Below are 27,382 nucleotides of genomic sequence, written 5' to 3' on the forward strand. Positions count from 1 at the left end.
ACATCCATTTCATTGGTTTGCTCTTTTGTTCATTTCTTCTTGCTCTGGCCTTGGTCCACGCTGTTCCCTCTGCTTGGGAGTGCCCTCCACTCTCTGTCCAGGTAAGCCTTTCTTAGCCAGGTGTTACCTTCTTAGGGAAACCTCCCCCACAACCCCCTCCCATCTGGGTCTGGTCCCTAGGTCACATGGACTCAGAGCACCCCATTTTTCTCCTTCCCAGCGCTTATCACCACTGACACTAATGAATTATTTGTGTCATTACTTGCTTAGTGTTTGTCTGCCCCACTGGGTTGTAAGGGCTACTGAAGCAGAAATGAGATGTCTGAGCTAAATAAAGATTTATTAAATATATGAAAAAAATGGATTCATCAAATGCTAGAGAAAATCTAACCCTGAGATTATTCATTTGTTCAAACTACGTCACTTATCTTTCAAGTATCTTCCTCCAGGTGTCCTCTTTCCAAGTCCAAATCCAATGCCGCTTCCTCCATCAAGCTTTATATGATGTCCCTAACTTAGACTCTATGATTTATGAACACGTTGCATTTCCTCACTAGACTGTGATCTCCTTGAAGGTAGAATACATGTCTGCTTCGTCCTTTTTACACGATAAGCACTTACATATGTGAGGAAGAAACTGATGAGTAATAAATACATACATGCATTTGACAAAGAGCAATCAGACCCAGGTTTGTGTGGTCTGTTTAATGTTTTGTATAGAGTAGTGCTTCTCAAAGTTTAATGTGCATACAAATCACCTGGTCATCTTGTTAGAATGCGGATCCTGATGCAGGAGGTTTGGGGCGAGACCTAGGATGCTGCATTTCTTTTTTTATATATATATATTTTATTTATTTATTTGACAGAGAGAGAGAGATCACAAGCAGGGGGAGAGGCAGAGGGAGAGGGAGAAGCGGGCTCCCAGCTGAACATGGAGCCCGATGCGGGGCTCGATTCCGAGCCGAAGGCAGACGCTCAACTGACTGAGCCACCCAGGTGCCCCAGGATGCTGCATTTCTAACAAGCTCCCGGGTGACGGTGGTCCTGCTGTTTGGCTGACCATACTTGGAGAAGTAAGGGTTTGTAGCAGCGGTTCTCAATCTTGGCTTTGCGTTGAACCTACCGGGGAAGAAGCTTCAAAGAAATACTGATGCTTTGGGATCCCATCCTCAGAGGTTCATATTTTATGGGTCTGGGCTGCAGCTTTGTCATCAGGATTTTTTATTCTTTTTTAAACTTTCCGAGTGTTTGCTAGTCTTCGGGGAAGATGGGCGGGAGATATATAGGAATTCTCCATACTACCTTTGAAACTTTTCTGTAAATCTAAGACTACTTCAAAATAAAAAGTTTATTTTTAAAAATCTTCCCAAGTGATTTGGGGCATCTGGGTGGCTCAGTCAGATAAGCGGCCGACTCTTGATTTCAGCTCAGGTCATGACCTCAGGGTTATGAGATCAAGCCCCAGGATGGGCTCCACACTCAGCAGGGAGTGTGCTTCTCTCCCCTCCCCCCTCCCCGCCTCGTGCTCTCTCTCTCCCTCTCTCAAATAAATCTTAAAAAAAAAAAAAAATCTTACCAAGTGATTTTAATGAGAACCACTCATTTGGGGGATGGTGCATGCTGGTGAAAGTCCAAAGACCTTGGTTAGTCCATTCAGTAGGGAATAAATGGTAGACGCATGCTGAGAAATAATCGTATTCTTTAAACCCTTTTGGGTTACACCTTGGATTCAAAATATTTGTGTAAGTATCTTGCTTTACTGGATTTCCAAAGCCTGTCTTAACTCAAGTCAGCTGATTGATTGATGGTGGACCAGTTCCCAACCTGTATGCCTTTTTCAAGATTGAAGACCAACAATAACGTTTTCCAGGCCAAAGAGCATGAGGAGGTCAGCTGCCTTTCTTGAGACCAGGCTAAATGACAATAAATTGCTTCTCAAATTTCCAAGGACTCAAAACAACCCATTTCTCAAAACAGAAATAAAAATAATAGGCAGTGCTTTGACCTACTGGAATTCAACAGGGAAGTGTAAATTAGAGTCCTTTCACAAGGCAGTCCATAAAGTATTTGAAAGAAAACATAAATAAGGAGTATAAACATGGATGCCTAGGCGGCAGGAACAGGGCTTGGAGTACACGGCAGGGCTCAGATACCGGCTCCGAGCTCTCAGACTTTTGGCAAGCAATTTCGGAGTGGGGTTGCTGACTACTTTCTTCAAAGCGCCAGGAAAAGCTTTTCTTGGGCCATCCAGTCCCATGCTATTAGGAATCCTCCTGTCCTAGATAAGGAAGACTAATTTTGCAAAATTCCTCCCTGGACCTTTTGAGAATGCGGAGTCTAAGCCTGGGATTCCAAGCCTCTTAAAAACTTAAAAAAAGGGGCGCCTGGGTGGCTCAAGTCGGTTAAGCAGCTGCCTTTGGCTCAAGTCATGATCCCAGGGTCCTGGGATCGAGCCCCGCATTGGGCTCCCTGCTTGGCGGAGAGCCTGCTTCTCCCTCTCCCTCTGTCTGCCTCTCTGCCTACTTGTGCTCTCTCTCTCTGTTAAATAAATAAATAAAAATCTTAAAAAAAAAAAAAAACTTTAAAAAAATGTTATTTTGTCAACCATGTTGGCAATATCTTCAGGAAGTTCGGTAATAAGGAGGTGGAGTGAACAGAATTTATATATCGGGGAAAATCCAGAAGCTTCTGGGTGAGCTATGGAGGGAACACATTTCACAAGACTCTCTCTAGATTTGCTCAGGGATTTACAAGTGTTGCCTGGGGACACAGTTCTATTACTTGCCCCTGGAGGTCGGGGCATTGAAGCAGTCAGCAATTTCCCTTTGCAGTGGGTTTGGGGAGATGGATCAGGTTGCAACACAAATAATTCTGCGTTCCCTCCGTCTCTTTAGTAACTTCTGTTTTGCGGCAAGAGCATTTGGCATTTCAATTCCATTTCAATTCCAACAAAACGTTTAAAGCTTAGCCAAAACCACTGAATTCTTCCTGGTTTGGGGTCCAGGTGGCACAGTCATGCTCCCAGCTGTCTTCCACGAAGACTGTTCCCCCTGCCCCTCGAATCCCTGGGCCATGTTACTCTGCTGAGTCCAAATGAAGTTTTCTGCCTTTGCCTCCCGTAGCTCCCAAGTAAAAATAACATTCCCTGAAAGGAAGCTTTGCCTGATATCCATAAACCACAGCTAATGAGAGGGGAACACATGGATTTGAGTTGTTCACGACTGGTTTTTAATGGAACAGCACCCTGGAAAACATGTTGGCAATTTCTGACAAAGTTCAGCAGACACTCACCATATGACCCAGCAGTCACATTCCTGGGAATTTACCCTTGATAAAGGAGGACTTATGTTCACCCCAAACCCTTTACACTAATGTTTACAATAGCTTTCTTCATAATCGTCCCCAAACCGGAAACAACCCGTATGTCATTCAGTGGGTGAGTGGTTAAGCAAACTGCTCCATCCATTCTGTGAAATGCCACTCAACAAGAAAACCGAACGATCCAGTGCGTGCAGCAACTCGGATGGGTCCGCGGGGCATCAGCAGTGGAAGAAGCCAATCTCAAGAGGTTACCTACTGTGTGACTCCATTTATGACATTCTCAAAAAACCCAAATGATAGAGCTGGAGGACAGATCAGAGGCTGCCAGAGCTTGGTGGAAAGGAGAGCATAAATGAATGTTTCCCTATTTTGATTACGGCACTAGTTACACAAATCTCTATGGTGTGTGAAAATTCATGGAACTGCCCGCCAAAAGGGAAAAAAAAAATTAATGACTTTAAAACATAAAGTAAGCAGGCTTTGAATCAAGGCACTGCTCCTTTTTAGCTATGTGATTGAGGGTCAATTATTCAGCTTCCTTAAGGCTTGGTTTCCTTTCCTCATTTTATGGCTGGTGATGCTCCCAGTGCCCACCTCGGCGAGCTGATGGGGAGATTACATGAGGTCTCATGGGGGAAAGGGGCAGGCATAGAGTAGGTGTCTAGCAAAGTTAATGCCCTTTCTTTCCTTTCTTGGGGGTTGGGGGGAGACTGGTCCTATGCTGCAGTTCAGAGGTCTGTGTCTTCTGGCCCCATGTCTCCCTCAGTAACCAGAGGTGAGTCTGACAAGAGCAAGATGGCGCAACCTCAATCACAGTAAATAAAAATTGAAAAGAGAAAAACTTTTCCAGGGTAAAGCAAGGACAAGCTTTTTCGTCTTCTTTTTTAACATTTCTTGGAAGTGTTTTCAGATGAAAGGCCAATTTCAAAGTAATCTGCTCAGGCTTTACCTATATCTTTATAGATGGGTGAAGAAACAAACAACCCACTTCTTAAACCTTTGTGTTCTGTTATTGGGGTCTGGCCTTACCTAGAGATAGATGGTACCTAATGGAACGGGGTGCACCAACTGAGGGCAGGGAGGAGAATACAGGCTTGCTAGTAATTACTGCTGGAGTTGCTCAGAGGCAGCCGAGGGCCTGGGTCCTGCTTCTCTGAAATCCAGGAACCTGGCCATCTGGGGGCCTCCTGCTCTCGGTGGCTCTTTGACTTATGTAGTTCTGTATTGAAATGTATATACATGAGAAACCTAGGGTGTTTAATTAAACTTGACTAAGGAAAGGAATCGCAAACACAGGGAAATTGTGTGTGTTTGCATGTACTCACAAGCACGCACACGTGTGCATGTATTTCTGTGTGTGTGCATAGGTGTCTGGGTATTTTAGGGGGATACTGGAGGACTAAGATGCCTGGGACCTCCACATCATCCAGTTTGATGAATCCTGTGGGTGGTTTTCTCCCCCGCCAAGTGGGGAGATTTGGGGAGATGTCTATGCCCCCCTTTACATTTTTTTAAGTCTAAATATTAAAAAATTTTTTATTAAATTCAATTTAGTTAACATCCCCCTTTACATATTTTATTTTTATTTTTAAGTAGGCTCCACACCCAGCATGGAGCCCAATGTGGGGCTTGAACTCATGACTGAGATCAAGAGTTGGACACTTAACTGACGGAGCCACCCAGGCACCACCCCCTTTACATGTTTTAAATCCAGGCTCTACTCAAATGCCTCTGCTCCCATCTGATGTATCTGTGCTTAGGAAATGTGGGGTAGATGAATGTGGGATGGACTTGAGTGGCAAGACTCAAAAGGGTGCTCTGAATAACCCCAAGAGTATGTACTCCTGAGGTCTGTTACAGTTTCTTTATCACTGATCTCAAAGATCAAGGGCCCAATGTGTAAGGAAACAACTCAAAGCCTTCATGGTAATTAGGTTATTGTTAAAAACAACTTCACCGCTGCGCCCCAAAAGGGAGAAGTATTTAAGCCCTACTGATGTTGGGCCATGTGACTTGCTTTGACCAGTGGGACATTACAAGATATGACACAGAGTACTGAAATGTACTCACGAGTGTACACTTCTATATTTCTGCCATCACAAGTACCTGCCCCTGCTAGCCCACTGATCCAAGGAGGATGAGAGACATGTGGGGCAGACCCACACTCAACCGATGGCTTGAGCCTTGATCCTGACTCCCAGCTGACCCAGAGCAACACAAGTGAGAATAGATTTTTGAAGTCACTGAAGTTTGGACTGGTTTGTTACACAGCGTTATTGTGGCACAGTTAACTGCTACAGCCCTATTTCAGCCTAAGTGTACCACAATCTGTTGGATGGGCAGAGAATCTTTACGTAAAACTTCATGTCTTTTTGGCAAGGCACCCCACTATACTGCTGGCAGTCAGCCCAGTGTGTCCCACTTTTCCCTTCTTCTAAAGACACAATGGTCTCACATCAACATCCAGGGCTCTCCTTCTCTTCCTTGCCAATATTCTCTGCACCATCGAAGATGCCCAATGATCCCCAGTCTTGCTGTGAGGGTATAGTTATGAACCAAGCACACCACTGCAAAGTCTGCATTTACTTCTTCATCCCACTCTTCTTTTTGAGGAATCTTTTTAAGATTTTATTTATTTATTTGAGAGAGAGAATGAGAGACAGAGAGCATGAGAAGGGGGAGGGTCAGAGGGAGAAGCAGACTCCCCGCTGAGCAGGGAGCCGGATGTGGGACTCGATCCCAGGACTCCAGGATCATGACCTGAGCTGAAGGCAGTCACCTAACCAACTGAGCCACCCAGGCACCCCTTTTTGAGGAATCTTAACTTAGGATGAATCAGGGCATTCACCCAGTCAAAATTACACCCTTCCTAACTCTCTGCAGAATGGAACCGTAAGCAGCAACAAAATATCCCCCAAATGTCATTATCTCTCTCCAGAAACAATTTTAGCCAAACCTAGATTTCAGAAAAGCAACACTTTTCTCAAACATGTGAGTGTTATAATTATTTAGGTAACAATGAACAACAACCAAAAAAAGACTCCTAAAAATTTACATTATTACCTAAAGTTCCAGGCCTTAAAATTATCCTTCCCACAGGCCAAACTGAACTCCTCGGTTGTTGGTAAGACATGAAAATAACTAAGACATCTTTATTTCATAAAAATATCATTTCCACTCATGTGCCTGGCACATCATAGACATTCCACAAATACTTACTGAACTGAATGTACAGCTGTTCTTTTTCCAGGGAAAAGGAACCTACTCTTGAACAGGAGAAATAAACTTAAGTGCCTTCCTTCAGCGACTCTACCCCAGTATCCAACCATGGTTGTTTCCCATCTCAAAGACATGTTCAAAAATATTTAGAAGCAATCAGAGTTGTGTTAGTCATTAATACCGTTCACCAAATAGTTCCAGCTTTTTATCTTCTGAGTACATGGAAGGACTGCACTTTCTGGCCCCTTGTGGTTCGATGGAGCAATGGGTCAATGGACATGTGTCACTTCCGGGCCAGAACATTTAATTGCCAAGGCAAGACTCTCTGGGGCTCTCCTGCCCTCTGTCACAGTGATTAATGACATTCAAGATATGGAGGCTCAGCCAGTTTCATCCTGAACTAACCAGGATGGTCCTTTGGTATGAGCAATAAATAAACCTGTTTCTGAGTTGCCACGATCTGGGGGGTGCTTATTGTTGCAGCAAATCCTGGCCTATGCTGACTGATAAAGTATCCAACCAGAGTACTTTGCCATAATCTACCACATCCCCACAAATCACCAATCACCAGATGAAAACATGGACAGCACTTCTCAGGGATCTCCAAGGTGAAGGAAATCATCACGATGTCCGTGTTTTATCCAGAGCTGCCGTGTGGCCCAATGCTGTTCTGCCTGTCTCTCTTTCTGTGACCACTAGGCTAGAATATGGGCAAAGGGGACTTCCTTCTGTAACTGGCTCCTAGCAGTGAACACCTTACGGGAGGGCTTGTGGCTAAAAGGACACTGCAGGGTTCTTTGATAACGCCATGTGAACCCTCTCTAATCCCCAGAGGCAAACCGCACAGGGTGAATCTACTGCCTTATCAAAAATGCTTCCAAATGTAAACAATTGAAATCAGACAAGCCATGGTGAGAGTAGATGTTGGAGATTATTTAATGCAGCAGTTTATAAGCTGGGTATCTCAAAATCCCAGATGCCTTGTCCATCAGTCAGTCCACACACACTTCTTGTAGTATCTACTCTCTCACGGGCTTTGTAGTAGGTGACTGAGATGCCGAAGCACGTAATGCAGAGTTCCCATGCTCAGGGCACCCTGCAGGTGGTAAGAAGGACACGCCGCAGGTGCACTGGACTGGCTGCCGTTGGGGCAGAGGGACTCTGGCTAGGGCCGGAGCAGGGGTGCATGCCCAACGCCAAGGAGCATAAGCAACTTCTGAAGGAACTCTGGCTGGGGCTGGAGCAGGGGTGCATGCCCGACGCCAAGGAGCATAAGCACCTTCTTAAAACGAAGGAGGAGAGAAAAAAAAAGAGACAAGTTCCTGTTCTTAAAAAGCTTTCCTTCTAGTGGAAGATGACAAAGCACTAAACTTACACCAAATTAAAAATTTCAAGTACTGATACATACAATGCAGAAGATAAAATCATGTAATGATATAGATCAGGGTTGGCAAACTATGATCCGCGGGCCCAATCCAGCCTACAGCCGATTTTACTATGGCCCATGAGCTAAGAATGATTTTTTTGTAATTTTAAGTGGGAGAAACAAATGAAGAGAAGATGAGGATTATTTCACAATGCATGAAAATGATACGCAATTCAAATTTCAGTATCCATAAAGTTTTATTGGAACACAGCCACACCCTATATGATCCGCCCTGGCTACTTTGCCAACCTCAACAACTGTGGCTCTGGCGCCCCCTCCCTCCCTATTCCAGCTTCACTGGCCCCCTGGCTACGACCCAAACCCCCAAGCCACCTCCCTGCCCTCCCCATGGCCAGTGCACAACGGTTGCCGCGGCCCCCCTCACTTCCTTCAGGGCTCTGCACAAGTGAAATCAAATCCGAGAAGTCTCCCCCACCCATCACTCTGTGTCTCCCCCTCCTGCCTGATTTTCTCCATGGCACGACCCCTGCCAGGTTATAGATTTGCTACTGCCTGCCTCTCCCCGCCATTGGAATGTAAGTTCCAGGAGAGTCGAAGCACCGTCCTCTTTCCTGTTGCATTTCCAGCACTGACGCCAGTGCCCAGACATCGTAGGCACTCAACAACTGAGTGAATGAACTGTCGAACACAGTTAAGTTCTAACGCGAGGCAAGGGAGATCTTTTACCAACTGGGACCTTATGATCGGTCAAATCTTTCACGATGCAGGGAGGCCTCAGTGTGTCTTTGCTTTATAATGTCCTAGTATCTTGCTAGAGATTATAAGAATTTGTGCCAAGAGAGAAAAAACTGGACTTTGCATGGAAGCCACCTAAGAAGAAAGGTCTCCTTGCCTCTCATCTCAGTGACATTCCCAATTATGTACAGTTCCCCACCCTCTCTGCTAATCTCGAGTGGTAGGAAAGAGTTAAGTTTAGAAATGTGCTCAGAAACAAGGTTACTGTCATGTGTGTCCTTATTTCTCTAGGACCTCCAGCCAATTGTGGTAGTGATAAATGTACCCAGGAGTTCCAGATCTTACATCAGGCTCTACACGGAAGGGTTCATGTGTCCAAATACTATATTTTCATCCCATAAACTACGTTTTATAAGCTGCTCCCCAAAGGGGTTCCATAATGGAACTCGTTCAACATTTAGCATTACTGGTATTTTTTTCCTAGTGCTCGTAGGGGCCTACAATAAAGGTTTATCCACAAGTCCAAATCAGGATTTTTAAATTAAAAAATAAGTCATACAAGGAAGATGTAAGATACGGTGGGTTCTATTGTATCCTGAATACCAATAACATGCTATGGTGATAAAAAAGCTTCAACCACCAGTTAAAAGTGACTGACTAGCGTAGAACAGATCTGTGTATAGAAGCATGTAATTCAACACAGTTAGCTACAGGCTCATAAATGAAGACGTTAATAGAAAACATTTCAAATGTCTTTTGTGCCAAGGACTGTGCCTGATCGAAAAGTGAACAAGAACTCATTGGGCCATGTGACCAGCAACAGAGTCAATGGACTTCTCCAGTGAATGACTTAGGAAGTGAAAAGAGGGAGGGGAAAAGAGGGTCTGCTTCCTGGAGTGAAATAAGCAAGGTGCCCTCAGTTCTTGTTATTCAATTCACTCTAGAGTCAATTTCAGGAGAAGGCACGTGACACCAAGCCTATGAAGTCCTGTCGGCCATGGGACTTCTCATGAAAGTTCAGACGTTCCAGTGGGTCTTGGTATCACATACAGTTTGAATGGCTCCAACACCCACCAACATTCATCCACCAGTGAAGAAAGAGGGGGCTAGGAGGTAGTGTGGAGGAGAAGGAAACCAATTTTGCCAGAAAAGAGTGGGGGAAGCCTACCATAACCTGCAGTTATTCCTTCATCACTCTAGTGGTATGTTTGCATCAGTGACTTTGAAAAGATTTATGGAGGCTGGCTTCATAGGAGCGCTCAAGGAGATGCCAGGATTCCCAATGACAAGAACTGCTTATCAAATAAACCAGAAATAGTGCTGGCCAGACAGTCAGTGTGAACGACTGGACAGTGAAATTATAGGTAATTATGACCGAATGCCCAGAATGTGAACACTGTGGTACTCAGGGCTGTCACATACAGATGTGAGTCTATGTAAAGCTTCCTAGAGTTGGGCAGTGCACATCCTGTGCAACTATATAGGACTACCCCAACTGTAGAAAAAAATCTGGAGAAAACAGACACCAATAAATCCCACATCTAGATGGTTAATCTGATTATATCAGTGAGCCAAGATCAGGCACTGGGTTAACCCTGTTTCTAGAAGAAAATGTGTTCTGCTTAGATTGAGAAACTTAGCAGCTAAACAGTATATACAGATTTGCGTTGAGATTTTCAAACAGAATTATCTCAGTTCACAAAGTCCATGCACTGCTGACCCCAAACAGCTCTCCTAAATACAAGTAGCAAGACTAATGAAATTAGGATGCCTCACACTCCAGTGGCATTAAGTGCAATCGTCTGGGGTATCAGTAGCTGGATGCATGGTTGTTGCAGGAAAAATATTCACAGACTCGTATAATTAGGGTAGAGGCAATGCTAGTCTAACCTGAAGACAAGGACAATGTTCAAGGACAGAAAGTGAGGACTGTAAGGGAAGGGCAACCTAGGGAACAGAATTGGCATTGCCATCCATTTAGGAACAGAGGGGGCTAGAAGACAGGAGGGTGGAGAGAAGAACACGTTCATGGACCTACTACTAAGGAAGAACTTGAAAATGTCTAATAATAAATGGAACATTTTTATATCCCAGAGCAAAAAAATAAATTCATATCCCAGTGTTTGTTACCATCTCGAATACACTTCCATACTAAATTTTCATTTAAACAAGAACATTAAGAAGCATATTTCTTCTTAGATTTTCTCTTAAGAAAAAGGGGCTAAAGGAAAAGTCCAATAACCAATATGGTGCAGCTCCTTATCCCTCACACTACCCAGTCACATCTATGCCAAAACTTCTGCTTACTCCAGGCACCCCCGCCCTTCACATCGGAAACATTTAATTTAGCTAGGGGTTGGGTAGACAGAAGCGCAATATATGGAGCTTCATTTTTTTTTTTAAGATTTTTTATTTATTTATTTGACAGAGAGAGACATAGCGAGAGCAGGAACACAAGCAGGGGGAGTGGGAGAGGGTGAAGCAGGCTTCCCCAGAGCAGGGAGCCCGATGTGGGACTCGATCCCGGGACCCTGGGATCATGACCTGAGCCGAAGGCAGACGCTTAACGACTGAGCCACCCAGGCGCCCTGGAGCTTCATTTTTTAAAGGAAACTCAGACATATATGAAAAAATCGCTAATAGTATATTACTAAGCATATAATGCTGCATCTTCCATGTGTAAGGACATGTCTTCTGTCACATGCAAATTCAAACTCTTTCTTCCACCGCCCCACGAAATAAGTTCATGTGTGATCAGTACATCTGAAACACTTAAAACCTCACCATGCCTAGGGCACCTAAAGAATTCCTGGTGTCTGAGCTCTTTAAAAGAGCGGAAGAACCTCAAGCATATTACTTCTTTCCAACAATTCAAAATCTCCTCTTGTGCTGTCCAATGCAGTAACGTTCAAAGTCAAATGGAAACATTTTTTTTAAATCCATGCGTAACACTGGAGAGGAAAAAAGAAAAAAAAAAAAGCTTCCATGAACCCAGCACATCTAAAGGATTCCTGAGTTTCGTGGACTTCAAAAAAGCTGAACAGCCTGAGAAGTCTTATTTGCTTCGAACAAGTCCAATTTCTTCCCCTGTCACCTAGGCTCAACAGTGGATTCCTCTCGCCTGCCATCTGGCATCGAGATGCAGCCCGCACGCCGGTGGCAATGAGGGGGAGCCGAACAGCAGCTGTGGGTTCTCCGGAGTGCATGTGGAATTTGGGAAGCTAGATTTTCCTTTTTTCTTTTTTCTTTTTTTTTTTTTTTAGAAAGACTTGAGTAGACTGCCAGACAAGGTGGCTGTCCCCCAGCACAGCGTTCAACCTTCACAGACAAACTGTGTGTCTGCTTAGGCACCGTGTGTACATCTGTACTCCACATGGAATGAGAGGAAGACTTGTTCACCCCAAGGACCAATCTTCTCCTGTTGGGGGCGATATCACCCCTGCTGAAAATGTGTGTCCTAACAACAGCTACAAAACCTCAAGTTCATATCTGACTGCTCGTGGCCAGAAATTCCTTAATCAGTAACAATTCAGCACCGCTTATGTCAAAACAATTAAATCCAAATCATTTTCAAACTAAAGAGCTGAAGAAAACAGTATAATCTACAAAATACATGAAACTGGGCAAAATATTGCTCGCCAAGTAACATCCCAGTTAATTCTTTTGCATTACTCTCAACTCATCCGCCTCCGAGGCTTGCCCATAGAACCAAGGATTCAATTACTGTTGAATTTTACACATTTCAAAAAGCCAAAAACCAAACGACTTCCAAGAAGACATTTTTCTAGATGGTAGCTATGGGTATTTTAGAAAACCAGAGAGAAACTATCTGGAGAAAGTATTGCAGTTTGCGATTTACAAAAGAAATTAAACTAAACTAACGTTTGCTGCTTATAAACAATGTGAATAAATGGCCCACACAGTTATCCGTGTCACAAAAACAAATCAGTGTTTCACTAGAAAATCACTGTGCCATCTGCATATCTAATTAAGGAGAAACTTAGCCATCTGAAAAGTGCCCAGAAGGCTCATTCATGTTCTATTACATCTCCAAACAACAACAACAACAACAAAAAAAAACCCAGCATTTTCAAACACGCATGGCAAGAATCTTAGTAAGCCTAAGAACCAGAATACTCATTAACCAATGCAAGATATATCCTGTCCACTACTAGGAGTGTCTTATATTGTCTGGAAAATGGGGGGCAAAGAAAGAAAGTCCTCTGTATAAGCCAATAAGAAAACTCTGCATCACACTAAAAATTAAGCCACCTACCTTCACTGGTCCATGTTCATAACTGGAGCCCTGCACCAACTGCAGATAAGACATCATGAAAACATTCAGCATGGCCCATTGTCTGTACATTTTGAGTATTTTAATATCCACTGGTTTACCAAGCAGTTGACATCAGGCAGCGAGAGCAAACTGTTTCAAAAGGCATTCTCCAGAAGGAAAGTTCGAAACCCCAAGACTTCACATGGAAAAAAACAAATAATCAGTTGTGATCAAAATCCAATGAAATGACTTCAATTAGTCAAGGAACGTTTTTGCTCAATCTTATGCGGGGAGAGAGATTAAAAAAAAAAAATTTAAATGCTCTCATGCTCCAAAAATAATCAGGAGGTGGACATAACTTGCACTTGACATGAAAAAGCACTCGAAATTCACTTCACGTCCAGCAAATTAAAAAAAACAAAAACAAAAACAATCCTTCCACCCTATGCCCCAGGTTCTAGTTGCTCTGTGAGGAGGTGATGTGGCCACCAATGTCACAGCCACAGAAGGCTGGAACCCAATTCTGGATTCAAACTTTTCTCGCAACCCTCATGGAAGGTTGCGGAAGCATGTGTCTTAAATCTGACAGCGATTTTGGCAGAAAATGCAGGGACGTCTTGGCTGTAATCCTGTCGCGTCCCTACCAATAGCAGGGCCGGTTTAAAAACTGACTCAAACCCTCAGGACTGCTGTTACTTTAACGCAGATAACCCGTAATGTGAAACCCCAGCACACAGGCATGAATGTTGCATGGAAACTGCATTGCCCGGGAAGGGACCTCAGACGCTCACACATCCACTGCCAGGGACACGCAGAAAGCAATCAGATACGCTTACAAAACTCACCCGTGCGCAAAAATCACAAAACATTCATATACACATGAAAAGGGAGACATACACAAAATGATTTGTTTAAACAGAAACTTAGTAACTTAGATCAAAATGAAGAACACTGATTTTTAAAGAAGCAACCATTAGGTTTATTTGCATGGACCAGGAAATATCTCGTGTGCATTGCTATAAAAACCGTGTTATCACTTTAGAAGCATCGGCTCAGTCAGCTTTGGAAACTCAATGTGCTGAATGGATGGATGCCTGGCAAAATTCTAGAAAGCACGGAGACCTGGTCTGGTGCTCTTCACTAGTTTCCAATCTTTGATTTCCAAGTTTGGGCTCTTTCAAACCCATTTTTCGCATTTCTGAAATCAAGAATGGCCTGAGAAATCTCTTCATTGGTGTTCATCACAAATGGACCTAGGGCAGAAAGAGACATTCTGAAAGTTCTGGGTGACGATAATATTTTCTTCTATTACTAAAAACGATATATATTTCTGGAGTTCTTAATCGGAAACCAATCCAGGCATATCTGAGCAGTAAAAGGTGATTTTCGCAGCGTCCAATCCCTAAGGACTATAATACAAGTTTCTTGACTAGTATTCTGTAGAATTATAAAGGCCAAACTTCAGATAAACAAATCACATAAACAACTGCATCCCACTCAAGTCACTGTTGCAAGTTGTCATCGGCAATGGTAATCTCTTCATTCGAAATATTCTTGGGCTTGGTTCCATTAAAACAATTTTTATAGTTGTGAGTTTTTTCTTCCTTTTTTTTTTTTTTTTTTTTTACTGAGGGGTAATTGCCATACAACATTATGTTGTATTTTCAGGTGGAGTTTCAGGTGGACAACACAATGATTCAATATTTGTATATATTGTGGAATGATCAGCACAGTAAATCTGGTTAACATCTGTCACCACACACAGAATTGTTTTTTCTCATGGTAGGAACTTTTAAGATTTCCTGTGTTTGTTAGTTTGATAGCAACAGCTGAGGTCAAGAACTGAACCGATCTGATCCAAAGAACTGGCAAATGTCACAGTTTTGGTGTCTACACAGTGTACAAAGCTGTGCCCTTATATGAGGGGTTTGAGTCACTTTTGAAAATTAGCAGCAACTCATTGGCAATAAACAGGAGATTACAAACATTTTGAGTCAAGAAACCATCACATTTTGGTTTCTCTACCAGTTGGCAAACTTTTTCTGTGAAGGGCCAGATAGTATGTATTTTAGATTTTGTGGGTCAAACAGTGTCTGTCCCCACTACTCAACTCTTCTGTTGACATAAGAGTAGACATAGACTATATGAAAGTGAATAGGGATGGCTGTGTTCCAATAAAACTTTATTTACAAAAACATGCAGTGGGCAGATTTGGCCCACGGGTCACAGCCTGTTGGCGCCTTTGTCTAATTCCTACATTTGAACTCGGGTTTTGCTCAAAGTGGACGAATTGAGGATGGGGGCACAGTGCTAGAAGGAGAGACTGAAGGGGGGAAGAATGGCCATGCAGGAAGAGGCCAGACCCCTGTGGGCTTTGGATGTGGTCTGTGGGAAGAAGTTCGGGCATAATTCTGCAGGCGATCAAGAGTCACTGAAGGGTTCAGCAGACAGTAATGTGATCTGATTTGCAGTTTTTAAAGACTTTGGCACCAGGATAGAGAAGGTATCTGGCCTGTGAGGCTGAGTTGATGGTAGAATTTTTTTTTTTTTTAAAGATTTTATTTTATTTATTTGACAGAGAGAGAGAGAGACAGCGAGAGAGGGAACACAAGCAGGGGGAGAGGGAGAAGCAGGCTTCCCGCGGAGCAGGGAGCCCGACGCAGGGCTCGATCCCAGAACCCCAGGGTCATGACCTGAGCCGAAGGCAGACGCCCAACGACTGAGCCACCCAGGCGCCCCGATGGTAGAATTGTTAAGGGCAGCTGAGATACCAGACACAGGAGGCTGTGGGTAGAACAAGGAGTCCAGCTCTGGATATTCTGACATGAAGGAAGTGGAGACAAGAGAACAGCTTCCTGGCAGAGGTGCTTGGTGTGTTGCTAGAAACATGGATCTGGGGCTCATGAGATAAATTTCATCTGGAGATAGAGACCTGGACTATATCAGGTAGGAAAGAATGAAAGAGCTCTCATATACAAAATCAATCCAAGAGGACACCTTGGAGAAGTCAACTTTTTTTTTAAATTTATTTATTTGAGAGAGAGAGAGAGAGAGAGCACAAGTAGAGTGGCAGGCAGAGGTAGAGGGAGAAGCAGGATCCCCGCTGAGCAGGGAGCCCGATGCGGGGTTCGATCCCAGGACCCTGGGATCATGACCTGAGCCAAAAGCAGACGCTTAACTGACTGAGCCACCCAGGTGCCCTGAGAAGTCAACTTTTAAAGGACATATAGAAGAAAGGGAAATGGAACTCAAAATGAGAGCAGATCCTGGGCCAAGGACCAATTTCTTGCACGTCATAATACCACTACAGTCTGGATTTGTGGAGCACCTCTCCCATCCCTTGATTATTTTTCTGAAAAAAATGGTATACTTCTGGGCTTCCATTTTGACACTTTTCTACAGTATGATGCTCTGCTTCTCAATTTATAATGTGCATGTGAATCACCTGGGAATCTTATTAAAATGTATATTCTGTTTCAGGAGGTCTAGAGTGGAGTCTGAAACCCTGCATTTCTCACTATTCTTCAGTGATGCAGATACTGCTGGTCCGTGGGCCACACTGAGAAACAAGGGAAGCACTGGAAGCTTGGAGCCTTCAAAAGCCGAGCTGAGGAAGCTTGTCTCCTCGAGTCCTTAAGAGGAAGAAGAAAACTAAAACCAGAAAGCATGTTTTTGTTTTTCTTTTCCTTTTGTTCTTTTTTTGCATACTATATCACTAAATTTATTGTTTTTTTGAAATCGAGGCATAATTGACACACATTGTATTAGTCTCAAGATGTACAACATAATGATTTGATATTTGTACGTACTGTGAAATGATCACCACAGTAAGTCTAGTTAATATTCATCACCACACAAAGTTACAGATTTTTTTTTTTCTTGTGATGAGAACTTTTTTGGGGGGTGGGGAGAGAACGGAGGAGGGCAGGGGCAGAGGAGGAGAGAGAATCTTAAGCAGGTTTCACATCCAGTGCAGAGCCCAACACAGGGCTGAATCTCATGACCCTGAGATCATGACCTGAGCCAAAACCAAGAGTCAGACGCTTAACTGACTGAGCCACCCAGGCGCCTCAGTCTGGTGATAACTTTTAAGATCTATTCCCTTAGCAACTTCCAAATATGCACTACAGTATTATTAATTGTAGTCGCCATGCTGCACATTACATCCCCCAGAAAGCATGTTTTTTAATCGATCAACTGTAAGGATTATAAACAAGGAAATTATTTGATAGTCATCAATAATCTCGTAAATACTCTTTCAAACTACAGCTTTCATCTTTTCTCTACTTAAACCTTTATACTCCCTCCTGAGTAATAAAAATGGTGTGAGTTCAAGCTCTCATTATGTAGAACCCTGGTATAGTGGAGAGCACAAAGCATGGGGTCAGAAGACTAGGGTTCGAATCCCAGCTCCACTACTAATCATCACTTCCCAACAGAGAAGCCAGAGGGCAGAGCGAGGGTCAACCCAACACAGTAAGAAGCAGAAGGGCAGGGTGGTTGGAAATCAGACAGCCCGACTGTGAATCCAGCTATGTGGCAGTAGACAAGCCAATGAACCTCTGTACCTCCACTTCCTCATCTGTAAAATGGGGATGAGGGTACCAACCTCATAAGGTTGTCCTGAAGATTAAATGAATTAATAGATGGAAAGCACTTTGACCCATCATAGTCAATGATAAATACTACCCAAGTATCTGTTACGTAAATAAATAAAATATATTGATTTCATTTTCCTCATTTATAAAAAGGGACATGACTACATCGATGCTAAAGACGTTTCCTATTCCAACATTCTGTGACATTCCATGCTTAATCTGTACACACATTATTAAGGACACTCCCTGATAAGAAAAACAAGGTCCTTGGCTAGTTCATTAAATTGGTACTGGTTCCCAAACAGCCAAGAGATGGTTGTGGCTGTCTTTAAACACACACAGGTAAAAGAAAAACTTTCTGGGGTTTAAAAAGTAAAAATAAACAAACAAAAAATTCCACAATAAACAAACCAAACAAAATGCTTTGCTTCTCATTAACAGATGTCAAGGCACTTATCTATCTTGTCTGGTTAATCTGAGTTTGGTCTCCTGCTCCTCCACCATCTTGCTCCTCCCTTCTTAATCTGAGTTTGAATGTGCAGGCTTATGCAGTGTTCCCAAGATCCAAGCCTCTGAGAGAGGATTCCCCTAACACGAACGGAGGCGGGGCCCCCAGCAAACCTACCCCTTCGGTCTGTCACCTCATTTGGTCGGACTCTCATTTCTCATCATTGGTGCAGAGGCAATTATTAAACTCAAAAGACATCCCACACGTCCTTTTCCCACCTAATTCTAGCCACTATGAATAAATATTATGACCCTTCTCAATCTGTCTTCAGGCTTCTTCCAGAAGAACAAATGATTTCAGTGCTCTTCAATCAAGATAAAAGGAAACTAGAACCATGCACCTTTGGAGTGGAAACTGAAGCATGCAAAATGGAGGCCAACCACTGTTGGCTAGGTGGAGTATAATTTAATGTTTTCCCCTCAAGTTATTAATAGAACAAAAACAATGTTTTTTAAATAATCAGTTGTTCTTGAAATGTATTATCAGCTGGGCTTTTTTCCCTGAAATCATTGTGTATACCTGGGAATTCACGCAAGGCAAGGTAATACGATGGGATTTTAAGGCACACTAAATTTCATAATTAGATAAGTAGACATGTTTTATAGGCAGTTATCTAAATAAGTTGGCAAAAAAATTTCTTAATAAAAATGAATATTAAATTGGATTCTAGGTGCTTTTAGATGTTCCTCATTTAATAAAACAACAATATTATGAGGAAGTCAAGACAAAGTGAAGTGACTGGTTACTTATTCCAGGAGTTTCTGCCTCCAACTAAAGTCCTATTTCTACTATACCACAGTTCCCTCTATTCATTTTTGTTTTTTAAACAAAGAAGGAGTGACTCAAATATTTTCGAAACTGCCACAAGAGATATTCTTAAGAGGTACCTATTTTTCACTAAAAATACAATGGATTACAAACAGTATTGAAATCACTGTTGTTTTTAGTAAAGATAAAAATGATATTCCAGCAGCAGGCCACAAAATCTTTCTGTAAGTTGAAGTTTCCTATGACAGAATGCAAAACACTACTTCTGTTTCCCTACAGTTCTAAGCTCAATGTCCTACACGTGATAGGTATTCAAGAACTGTTCCTTTAAAAGAAGGAGAGAATGAATATGGAAATAAATACCATGTATATATTTTCCTCCGATGATGGAACAATGAAACAAAATCTTCGAATTTGTAGGTAAGGAGGACAAAAATCCAGCTATTCTTCCCCATAATACTATACATGTATACTAGTTTCAAAGAAAAAGAAATCAACCAGGAAAATTGCCATCGTTTGGGGCTTACCATGTTGGACAACTGGTTCTCTTAATGGCTCCCCAGCAATTAGGACGAAGTGGCTTCTCTCAGGATCCTAAAGTGAAGGAAGAAAACATCAAACAATAAACATGCTTTTTTTTTGGAAGATTTTATTTACTTATTTGAGAGAGCATAAGCAGGGGGAAGGGCAGAGGGAGAGGGAGAAGCAGGCTCCCTGCTGAGCAGGGAGCCCAACATGGGGCTCGATCCCAGGACCCCAGGATCATGACCTGAGCCGAAGGCAGACACTTAACTGACTGAGCCACCCAGGCAGCACCCTAAACATGCTTATTTCTGAATGTCAAATTAGGAATAATTTGAAACTGACATGCTGGCCAGAAGGATGATGTTCCTAATTCTGAATATAAATTCCAGAAGTATTTTCTGTGTAACACTCAATATGGAAACATTTATTCCTTAAGATGATTGGTCTTCTCAATCAGCACTCAAGAGTACGTCCAGACGGCCAAAAGATTAACCTTCTCAGATAAAGGAGGAGAATGCAAATTAAAAGATTTTCTTTAACCGGAAACACCCTTAAGACAAACCATGGGATTTGCTTATCGTATTACAGGGTTTATAATGTCCCATTAACAATTTTTAAAAGGGAACATTATCTATGCAAATCCAAAAGTAAGGTTTGATTACTGTTGACATTTTTTGCTATTAATGTAAAATATGACCCAGAAATGTTGCACTAAATGGAACCTTCTAAAAACATCCAGGTGACATCTGCTCAGGTAAATTTCTCTCCAAACGGGTCCTATTATATTAAAGTCTCTAAAAGTTTGTCCTTAGAACGATTTTTTCCCCCAAACTGGAAGTATGAATTACAATGTCCAGTGCCAGTGTGGATGCAGGGAAAAAGACACGTTTATAGATCATTTGGGAGATTTTAAGCTGCTACAGGAATCCTTCCAGAGAACACTGACAGTATGACTCCGAACCCCCACTATTGCTGATGTCCTGTGACCTGGCAATGCCAGAGAAAGCAGAAGAACCCCCACCTCACTTGTGAGAAACAGTAACTGTTGTAAGCCACTAGAGTTTAGGATGATTTGTTAATCACTAATAGAGAACTGAACGTTCTTTGGAGGCATCTTTTAGGTCTATCTAATTTAGAATAAAATAATAAATAAAGCAATAATGATGAGGAGCTTTAGAACAAAGCCTTCAAAAATTGTTTAAAACTTCACCCTATTCTAATAATATAGCATATTTCTTTTTTAAATTTTTTTCTTTTTTAAAAAAGATTTATTGTTATTAGAGAGAGGCAGCGTACACAGGAGGAGGGACAGAGAGAGGAGAGAGAGAATCTCAAGCAGACTCCCTGCTGAGGGCAGAGCCCTCCCACAACCCTGAGATCATTACCTGAGCCGAAATTGAGAGTTGGACACTCAACCCACTGAGCCACCCAGGCGCCCCTAATATAGCATTACTTCTAAATATGTGGTAAGATAATTATACTACATCATATTATATTTATATACTTCTAATACAAAACTTATTAAGTAGAAATCATTATAATGTTACTAGTACCAGAAGACTTATCTAGATTCAGCAAAAATAAATAATTTTTTAGACTTCCATGTAGTTAAAAAAAAATTCGTATTGTACAGGACTGAAATTGATTTCTCCTTCTGCCTCCAACTTTAAAGTATTAAAAGGCAAACTGGGGTAGAACGGTTTCTGCAAAAGTCATAACTTACCCCCTACAGTCCCAGGGTTGGTGCCATTTAGCACAGCCACCCAGCGGGTGCACTAATCAGTTCTTCGTGTTTAAAAAACATCTCTGTTTAACCATTTCCAGGCTCTATTTATTTATACATCATCACCTTACCTATCGATAACCCAACCTGCTGTCACAGTATGCTAACATGAACTCACCTGAAAATCAAAAAGCCTAAAAAGGCTTCTGGTAGTTCACATTTTAAAAAGAGATGTCATAAACTCCGTATACTAAAGATTAGCGCTTTAAACTAAGTGCAGACACTCAGTCCCTACTTATTCTTGCTTTAGACATCATGCTAACAATTAGGCTTTGTGGTTTTCAGATCTATGAGGGATTCAGAGCTGGAAGACAGAAAAGTAACTACTATAGAGCAATACAAGAAAATAGCTTAAGATCAATGATGGAAATGAAAAAAAAGACTATGTAAAACAGGCACAGAAGCTTAAAAATTAGTCTAGGACCACTTAGTGAAGCCAACAGGCTCTACAGACATCATCATACATTATAGCTCAGGACAATAATTAATACACATGCTGATGATCCAAGGTTGTGAACAAGTTAAATTGTGTATAATATACACTAAGCCCACAGGAAAGGGTGGGGTTTCTATCGGAAATGATATCTTTTTTTCCAACATCACGTTTAAATGACTAAAAATTCAACTTAAAAAATGCAGTTATCAAGAAAGCTTTATTCCCGAACGACTATGGAGTGGTGAAATTTAAATGTGAATCAAAAGACACGTGAAAGAAAAGTATTTTAGAAAAATAGTTCTGATCATTGGTACTATATCATATATAATTTAATGTGAATGAAGATGTCATTGCATAATGATTTGAGGTGCTTTTTTAGAGACACACTTGAGTTTTAGGGTCAGCAGGCGGAGAAAGGGTTGGGGGTTACGGGAGAAGGGGCGAGGAATGGCCGACCTCCTTGGGTCATGGATGTGCCAACTCCTCAGAATGTAAATTTCTTCAAAAAAAAAAATTTTTATTTTTAAGTAATCTCTGTACCCAACATGGGTCTCAAACTTACAACCCCAAGGTCAAGAGTCACACACTCCACCCACTGAGTCAGCCAGGTGTCCCAAGAATGTAAGTTTCTTAATTCAGAAGATGCACCTTTTGTGAATGACAAAGTATCTTCCAGTTTACACATTTAGGAATGATGATCAAGCTTAAAAATAAGAGTTTTGCTTCTTTTGATATTACTTAGATCAAATGATGACTTTCCACTTATAATTTGGACAGTATAATAAAGGGACACTTACATTTGATGGGAAATGAAAAATGATTTCACTGCTGGGTGTTGAGGAGGTCAGGAGTTTGGATTCCCATTTCAGAAACCTGAATGATGGTCCACACTTCCTTTAATGACCTTTCCACTAAATTAACCTCTCAGTAGCCCCTTCTCCTCTACCCCAAACCAGATGTTTGATGTCCTTTTCTTGTTTCTTAAATGTATCTTTTTTTCTTTCCCTGTCTAGCCTTCTTTGGTGAAAGCTAATCATCTTTCTGTACTTTAGTAGAGTGCTGATGTGCTTAAAAGTCCCAACTGCTGTTACCTTGAAAAGTCCTCATCTACGGTGTCCTTGTGTATAATGTCAAATGATGAAAATCATGCACAAGGAAAGAGAATGAAGAGCTGTTTCAGACAGGAGTCCCTGTGAGGATCTCAGTAAATACCTTTTAGGGCTTGATGAAAAGACCCCATACAAAGGCAACGGGAGCCCACTTACTGCTTCATGTATAGTTACCCCACCTGAAGATCATCATCACTTCCAGCCCAGACCATGTCTTTGACTTCAGTGAACCTTCTCAGAGTTCTTAGTTCAGAGTTAGGCCCTTCTGGGTTTACTGAATAATTTCCTCTTACAAATTGCTCTTGTTATCCCGTAAATATTATTGCCAAGATAGGTCCTGAGTTCCACTGATACCAACAATAAATGATCAATACCCAGGTGAAGGCCCTATGATTCACTGAAAGTGTTGATAACTTCTCCACTGTTAGTATGGACTCACAGTCTGATTGATTCTGAAGCTTGAGATGGCAGTAGGACTCTGTGAATGAGTTAAGGGGCATGCTTTTGGTTTAAGGACACCTTTCATAGTGATACATTACTGCAAAACAATTACCAGGAAGAAACCGAACTTCAGCTTGACTTAATTGCATGCACTTGTTCTTACTGGATTTCACTGTTCACACTTCTTAGGCCAATTTAAAGATAAAACAGTGAACTGTTACCAGTTTTTAAAAATTAATGGTTATGAATTTTTACCCATAAATAAGCAAAAAAGTTGTCTCTAGCTTAAATAGGGTGTTTTGTTTTATTTCTGTCTTTTGATCTGTATTTGAATCAAAAGGTTAATCTGTATTCATTTACTGAGTTCCCCATGAATGGTGGCAGTTAAGAGTATCGTGACTCTCAAATATTGTTTTGGGGGCAGCCAATGAAGAATTGATTGTCTACCTTGACAAACTACAAGTGAATCTGCTGATGCGTGAGGCTTAAGACTTTCTCAATAGGACATGTCTCTCAAGGTGACATCTAGCCTTTCATATCAAACCAATGTGCTCCTGATCAGGGAGCCATCCTGACACCCAGAGCACCAACTGTGGGCCAAAGCAGCACAGGGAGCCTTACTCCCTGAAACAGACGCTGTTTCAGGGTCATCAGTACAGTCCAGGATTAAATGCCCAGTGCAGCATGGGGTTGATCCCAATCTCTAAGAACTATGAATAAGTTAAGACTATTTTGAAGCCACTGTTGGGAGTTAGGGCTTCCTCCAAAAAGTCAACGGTCTGGCTTAAAGACTCTGAAATCTGGCATAAACCAGGCCCCCTGCAGTTGCTACCTGCCATGGAAGACTTCAGAGTAATAGTCACAGAGGACAATCCACCCTCTGCAAGAAGACAGGGGTCCCTGTAGCCGAAAATGTGCTGACTCTAAGACAAGTCAAATGCTAAGATGGAGCAGGAAACCTGGGGACAGACGTGATCCACATCAACCCTTCAGTGCCCCCCTCTCCTGCCCCAGAGGCTTGGCCACTCTAGAGGAAACCACACATACCACTGGTTAACCAGGTAGACAGGCATGATTGTGGAAGACTCCGAAGTAAGGAGTACTGAAAGGGCTAGACGGAAGCCAGGGAGTATACCAAATCCTTATTCTTGACCACAACTCAGTGCAAATGGGATTAGGGGGAGCATTAGGAAGTCACATCTTCCTTCTTTAATCCTCAAGCTCAGTTCCCAGTGCAGATAACCCTGACCTGGGGCCATGGAGTGAATCAGGACACTTTAGAGGCTTTTTCTAGCTCTAGAAACCGTTATGTGCCCTGAATCTTTGGGCCTAAAGTATGAATCCTCATTAGGTAACATGTATCTGACGTGACTATCTATTAAATTAGGCGTTCAGAATAGTGAACTTTCTAAGCTACCTAGATACCTTCACTATTCCTTCTCCGTTGTAATCTACAGGGACTTGGGGCTACCCACGGACATAAGCATGACACACCCATTGAAATGCTAGTTTTCTAAAATTTTTTTTTCATAGAAATCATTCTCATGCCTTGCTGCTCCAGCTGTGCTCGTACATAGCATTAATGACAGAAGTGTCCACAACAGAACGGTGCCTTTGGAGCCAGTGAACTGACATTTTCGCCAACTCCTGGCTCTCCCAGCTGCCTCCTGTCTTTCTGGCTCTCCTCGGCAACTTTCTGGTGGTTCATTCCAGCTTCTGAGTCCTTCTCATTTGCAATGTGCCCTCTGCTAGATTACAGGAAGAACGGAGGTGTCAAGTTAAATCGGATAATGTTACAAACAAATCTGCTATCAGGAGGTTCTGGCCTATGTGTAGCTTCCATGCTTCTTTCCTGCATGGGGTCGGCACAAAGGAAACTGTCATTTCCGTAGGTCAAAAGTAGCAATTTCAAACAGTTCAACCTAATAAGAGAGGGCACGGACCCCGAGATCTGCATTTTCTCTGGTGCCCCGGAGGATTTTCTTCTACTTAATTCCTAGTTCATGGTGGTGCCATGGATAACTAAAGCAGCAGTAGGTGAGCTGCCAGAAAAGTGGGCTAGGATGTAGTAATACTTCAAATCCACTGCATTCTACAACCCCAGGGGCAGAGCGCCACACGGCAGTCAGCCTGCCTCTCCACCAGTCACCTACACACTGAAGTAGTTTTCATCCCTACTTTGAAAAATTCAGCTTGTCAGAGGCTTTTGCACAATTGTCTCTTCAATCCTCTTTATGAAAACGACACAAAGCCATCAGATTGGCTTAGCAGGCTCACAAGACAGTAAGAGAATCACCCAAGGGAATGAAAGAGAGCCAGGGAAGAAACTAGGCAAGGGGACTCCTAAAATCTCAGAAACTCTACCTAAGAAGCAGGGGTTCAACACAAGAGGGACTATGAAATGCATCATATGCTCCTCTCGGTTCGAAATGGGGCTGACTTGCAAAGGGCTCTCTGTGAGTAAGCATGGAGATCTATATTTATACTCCCAGAGGGCGGATCCATTTTCACTTAATCTAAAAATAAAATAAATCAAGTGTCTAAAGAAAGAAAATTATGAGACAAGGAAGACATGTTGCCTCCAGATTCAAATGTCTAGGGGTAAACAACAGAGACTTCAGGTGAGTCCAGAAGATGAGCAATGGGTATAGAGAAAACCTTAAAACAAACCAATAGAAATAAAGAGGTTAATGAAAGGGGATAATAAACGTGGGGTATAGTTTCTTTGCCTAAGAAAGAGAGAAAAATTTCCAGCTGCACTGGAGATTTAGGCATTTACCTGTAAACTAGTAGAAAGTGCAATTTAAGAAAATTAACGATTTTTAATACTTACCTTGTTCTCCACCTGGACACTGTCACCTTCCCCCAGCACTGCTGTGTGATGAGGTTCTATTTTTTGTTGTGCATCATCAGGCCCTATAAAGAAGACGACCCATGAAATCGAACGTTCTTTATAGTACATTTATCACATGGTTACAAATGTGGTTAACTCCACAGCACTGTAATATTCATTTTAACTTCAGACATAAGAGACTTAGGAATCTCCTTAAATCTCTTGATTATATCTGCAAGTATTAAAGTCTGAAACTGGCTGGCTTCCAATGTAGAAAAAAACAGGGAGATGAATCCTGCATCATGTTTCCACTTATACTTTTGATAGCAGGTCTAACAGTTCAATTAATAAGCAACGTCTTCAGGATTACATGCTAATAAGAATGCTTCCTTGAGCACATTATACATACCTCATAAGAATTAAGCATACTTAGGAAAATTAGTAAATGCCATCATTAATTCCTGCCAACAAGTACTTATGGAGCACCCATAAGTGCTTAGTACTATGAGAAAATCCAAAGAAGAGCAAAGCCAATTCCTGTTGTTGTTTTTTTTAAGTAGGCTCCATGCCCAACGTGAGCTCAAACTCATGACCCTGAGAAGCAAGAGTTGCAAGCTCTACCGACTGAGCCAGCCAGGCACCCCTCAGATTCCTTTTAAACAAATAACTCAAATCTCATTGGGAGGAGCTAAATATATTTTCATTAAAGAATCAGAGAGTAATTCCCTTGAAAAATAAGTAAGTGGGATAGCTAGTGAACTATGAACAAGGCTCTGTGCTAAATGCTGTGTGTGTTGGGGGGGGGTGTTTTCAGGATGGCTACGGTTCTATCCCTTCTATAATGAGACTGACAGATGAAATACAGATGAAATTGTGTCTTAGTGCAACAATAAAATAATGAGCAAAGTTCAATGAGAGAACGGAGGTGTAGGTGCTAACTCAGGTCTAGGGGCCCTAAGGATTTGTTGTGGAGCAGTTGACTTGAATAGAGCTCTGCAGGATTACAGAGACCTACACTGGGAAAAGCTAGGAGAAAGGGCATTCTAGACAAGACAATAGCCTGTGCAAAGGTAAGGTGTGGGGAACACGCAGGGCGTCTCTAGGGGAAGGGTGATCCTTCTACCACTGCTGCAACGTTTCTCTGGGAAGAATGATGGAAATGTAGACTGGCTTCAGATCAAGATAAGATTTGGAAGCCATGCTTATCCATATAAAGTGGGGGGCCTCTGAGGAGAGAGTGGGGTGTGAAATGGTCAGATCTATGTCTTGAAGACATAACTCTGGGAGCAGAGTGTAGAATAGAATGAGGGGGCAAGAGTGAAGTTAGGATGACCTGTTAGGTGTTTAATATCAGTCTCAGTGAAAATGAATTACGGTCTGGCAGCACCTGGCTGGCTCAGTCGGTTAAGCAACTGACTTTGGCTCAGGTTCAGACCTCAGGGT

General features: G+C 42.2%; 2 protein-coding genes across 9 annotated transcripts in view; both read right to left on the bottom strand.

Annotated features, from left to right (window-relative positions):
* VEGFD (vascular endothelial growth factor D) overlaps nucleotides 1–13,813 on the bottom strand; it is a 37,833-nt gene extending 24,020 nt beyond the window's left edge. For both annotated transcript variants that reach the window (XM_034999841.1, XM_034999831.1), the window contains exon 1: nucleotides 12,939–13,813. In XM_034999841.1, the coding sequence (XP_034855732.1) occupies nucleotides 12,939–13,028 (90 nt within the window). In that variant the 5' untranslated portion in view covers nucleotides 13,029–13,813. The remainder of the gene's footprint in view (nucleotides 1–12,938) is intronic.
* An 80-nt stretch (nucleotides 13,814–13,893) lies between these two features.
* PIR (pirin) overlaps nucleotides 13,894–27,382 on the bottom strand; it is a 103,473-nt gene continuing 89,984 nt past the window's right edge. For 3 of the 7 annotated variants that reach the window (XM_034999896.1, XM_034999852.1, XM_034999859.1), the window contains 3 exons: nucleotides 25,940–26,022; nucleotides 19,340–19,406; nucleotides 16,071–16,570 (listed from right to left, as the gene is read on the bottom strand). In XM_034999896.1, the coding sequence (XP_034855787.1) occupies nucleotides 16,380–16,570; nucleotides 19,340–19,406; nucleotides 25,940–26,022 (341 nt within the window). In that variant the 3' untranslated portion in view covers nucleotides 16,071–16,379. Of the gene's footprint in view, nucleotides 14,192–16,068; nucleotides 16,590–19,339; nucleotides 19,407–25,939; nucleotides 26,023–27,382 lie in introns of those variants that run through there. The other 4 variants (XM_034999867.1, XM_034999878.1, XM_034999906.1 and 1 more) reach the window with 4 other exon arrangements.

The sequence above is a fragment of the Mirounga leonina genome, unplaced genomic scaffold, assembly GCF_011800145.1.
Source record: "Mirounga leonina isolate KUSES-001 unplaced genomic scaffold, KU_Mleo_1.0 Mir_101595, whole genome shotgun sequence".
Lineage (NCBI taxonomy): Eukaryota > Metazoa > Chordata > Mammalia > Carnivora > Phocidae > Mirounga > Mirounga leonina.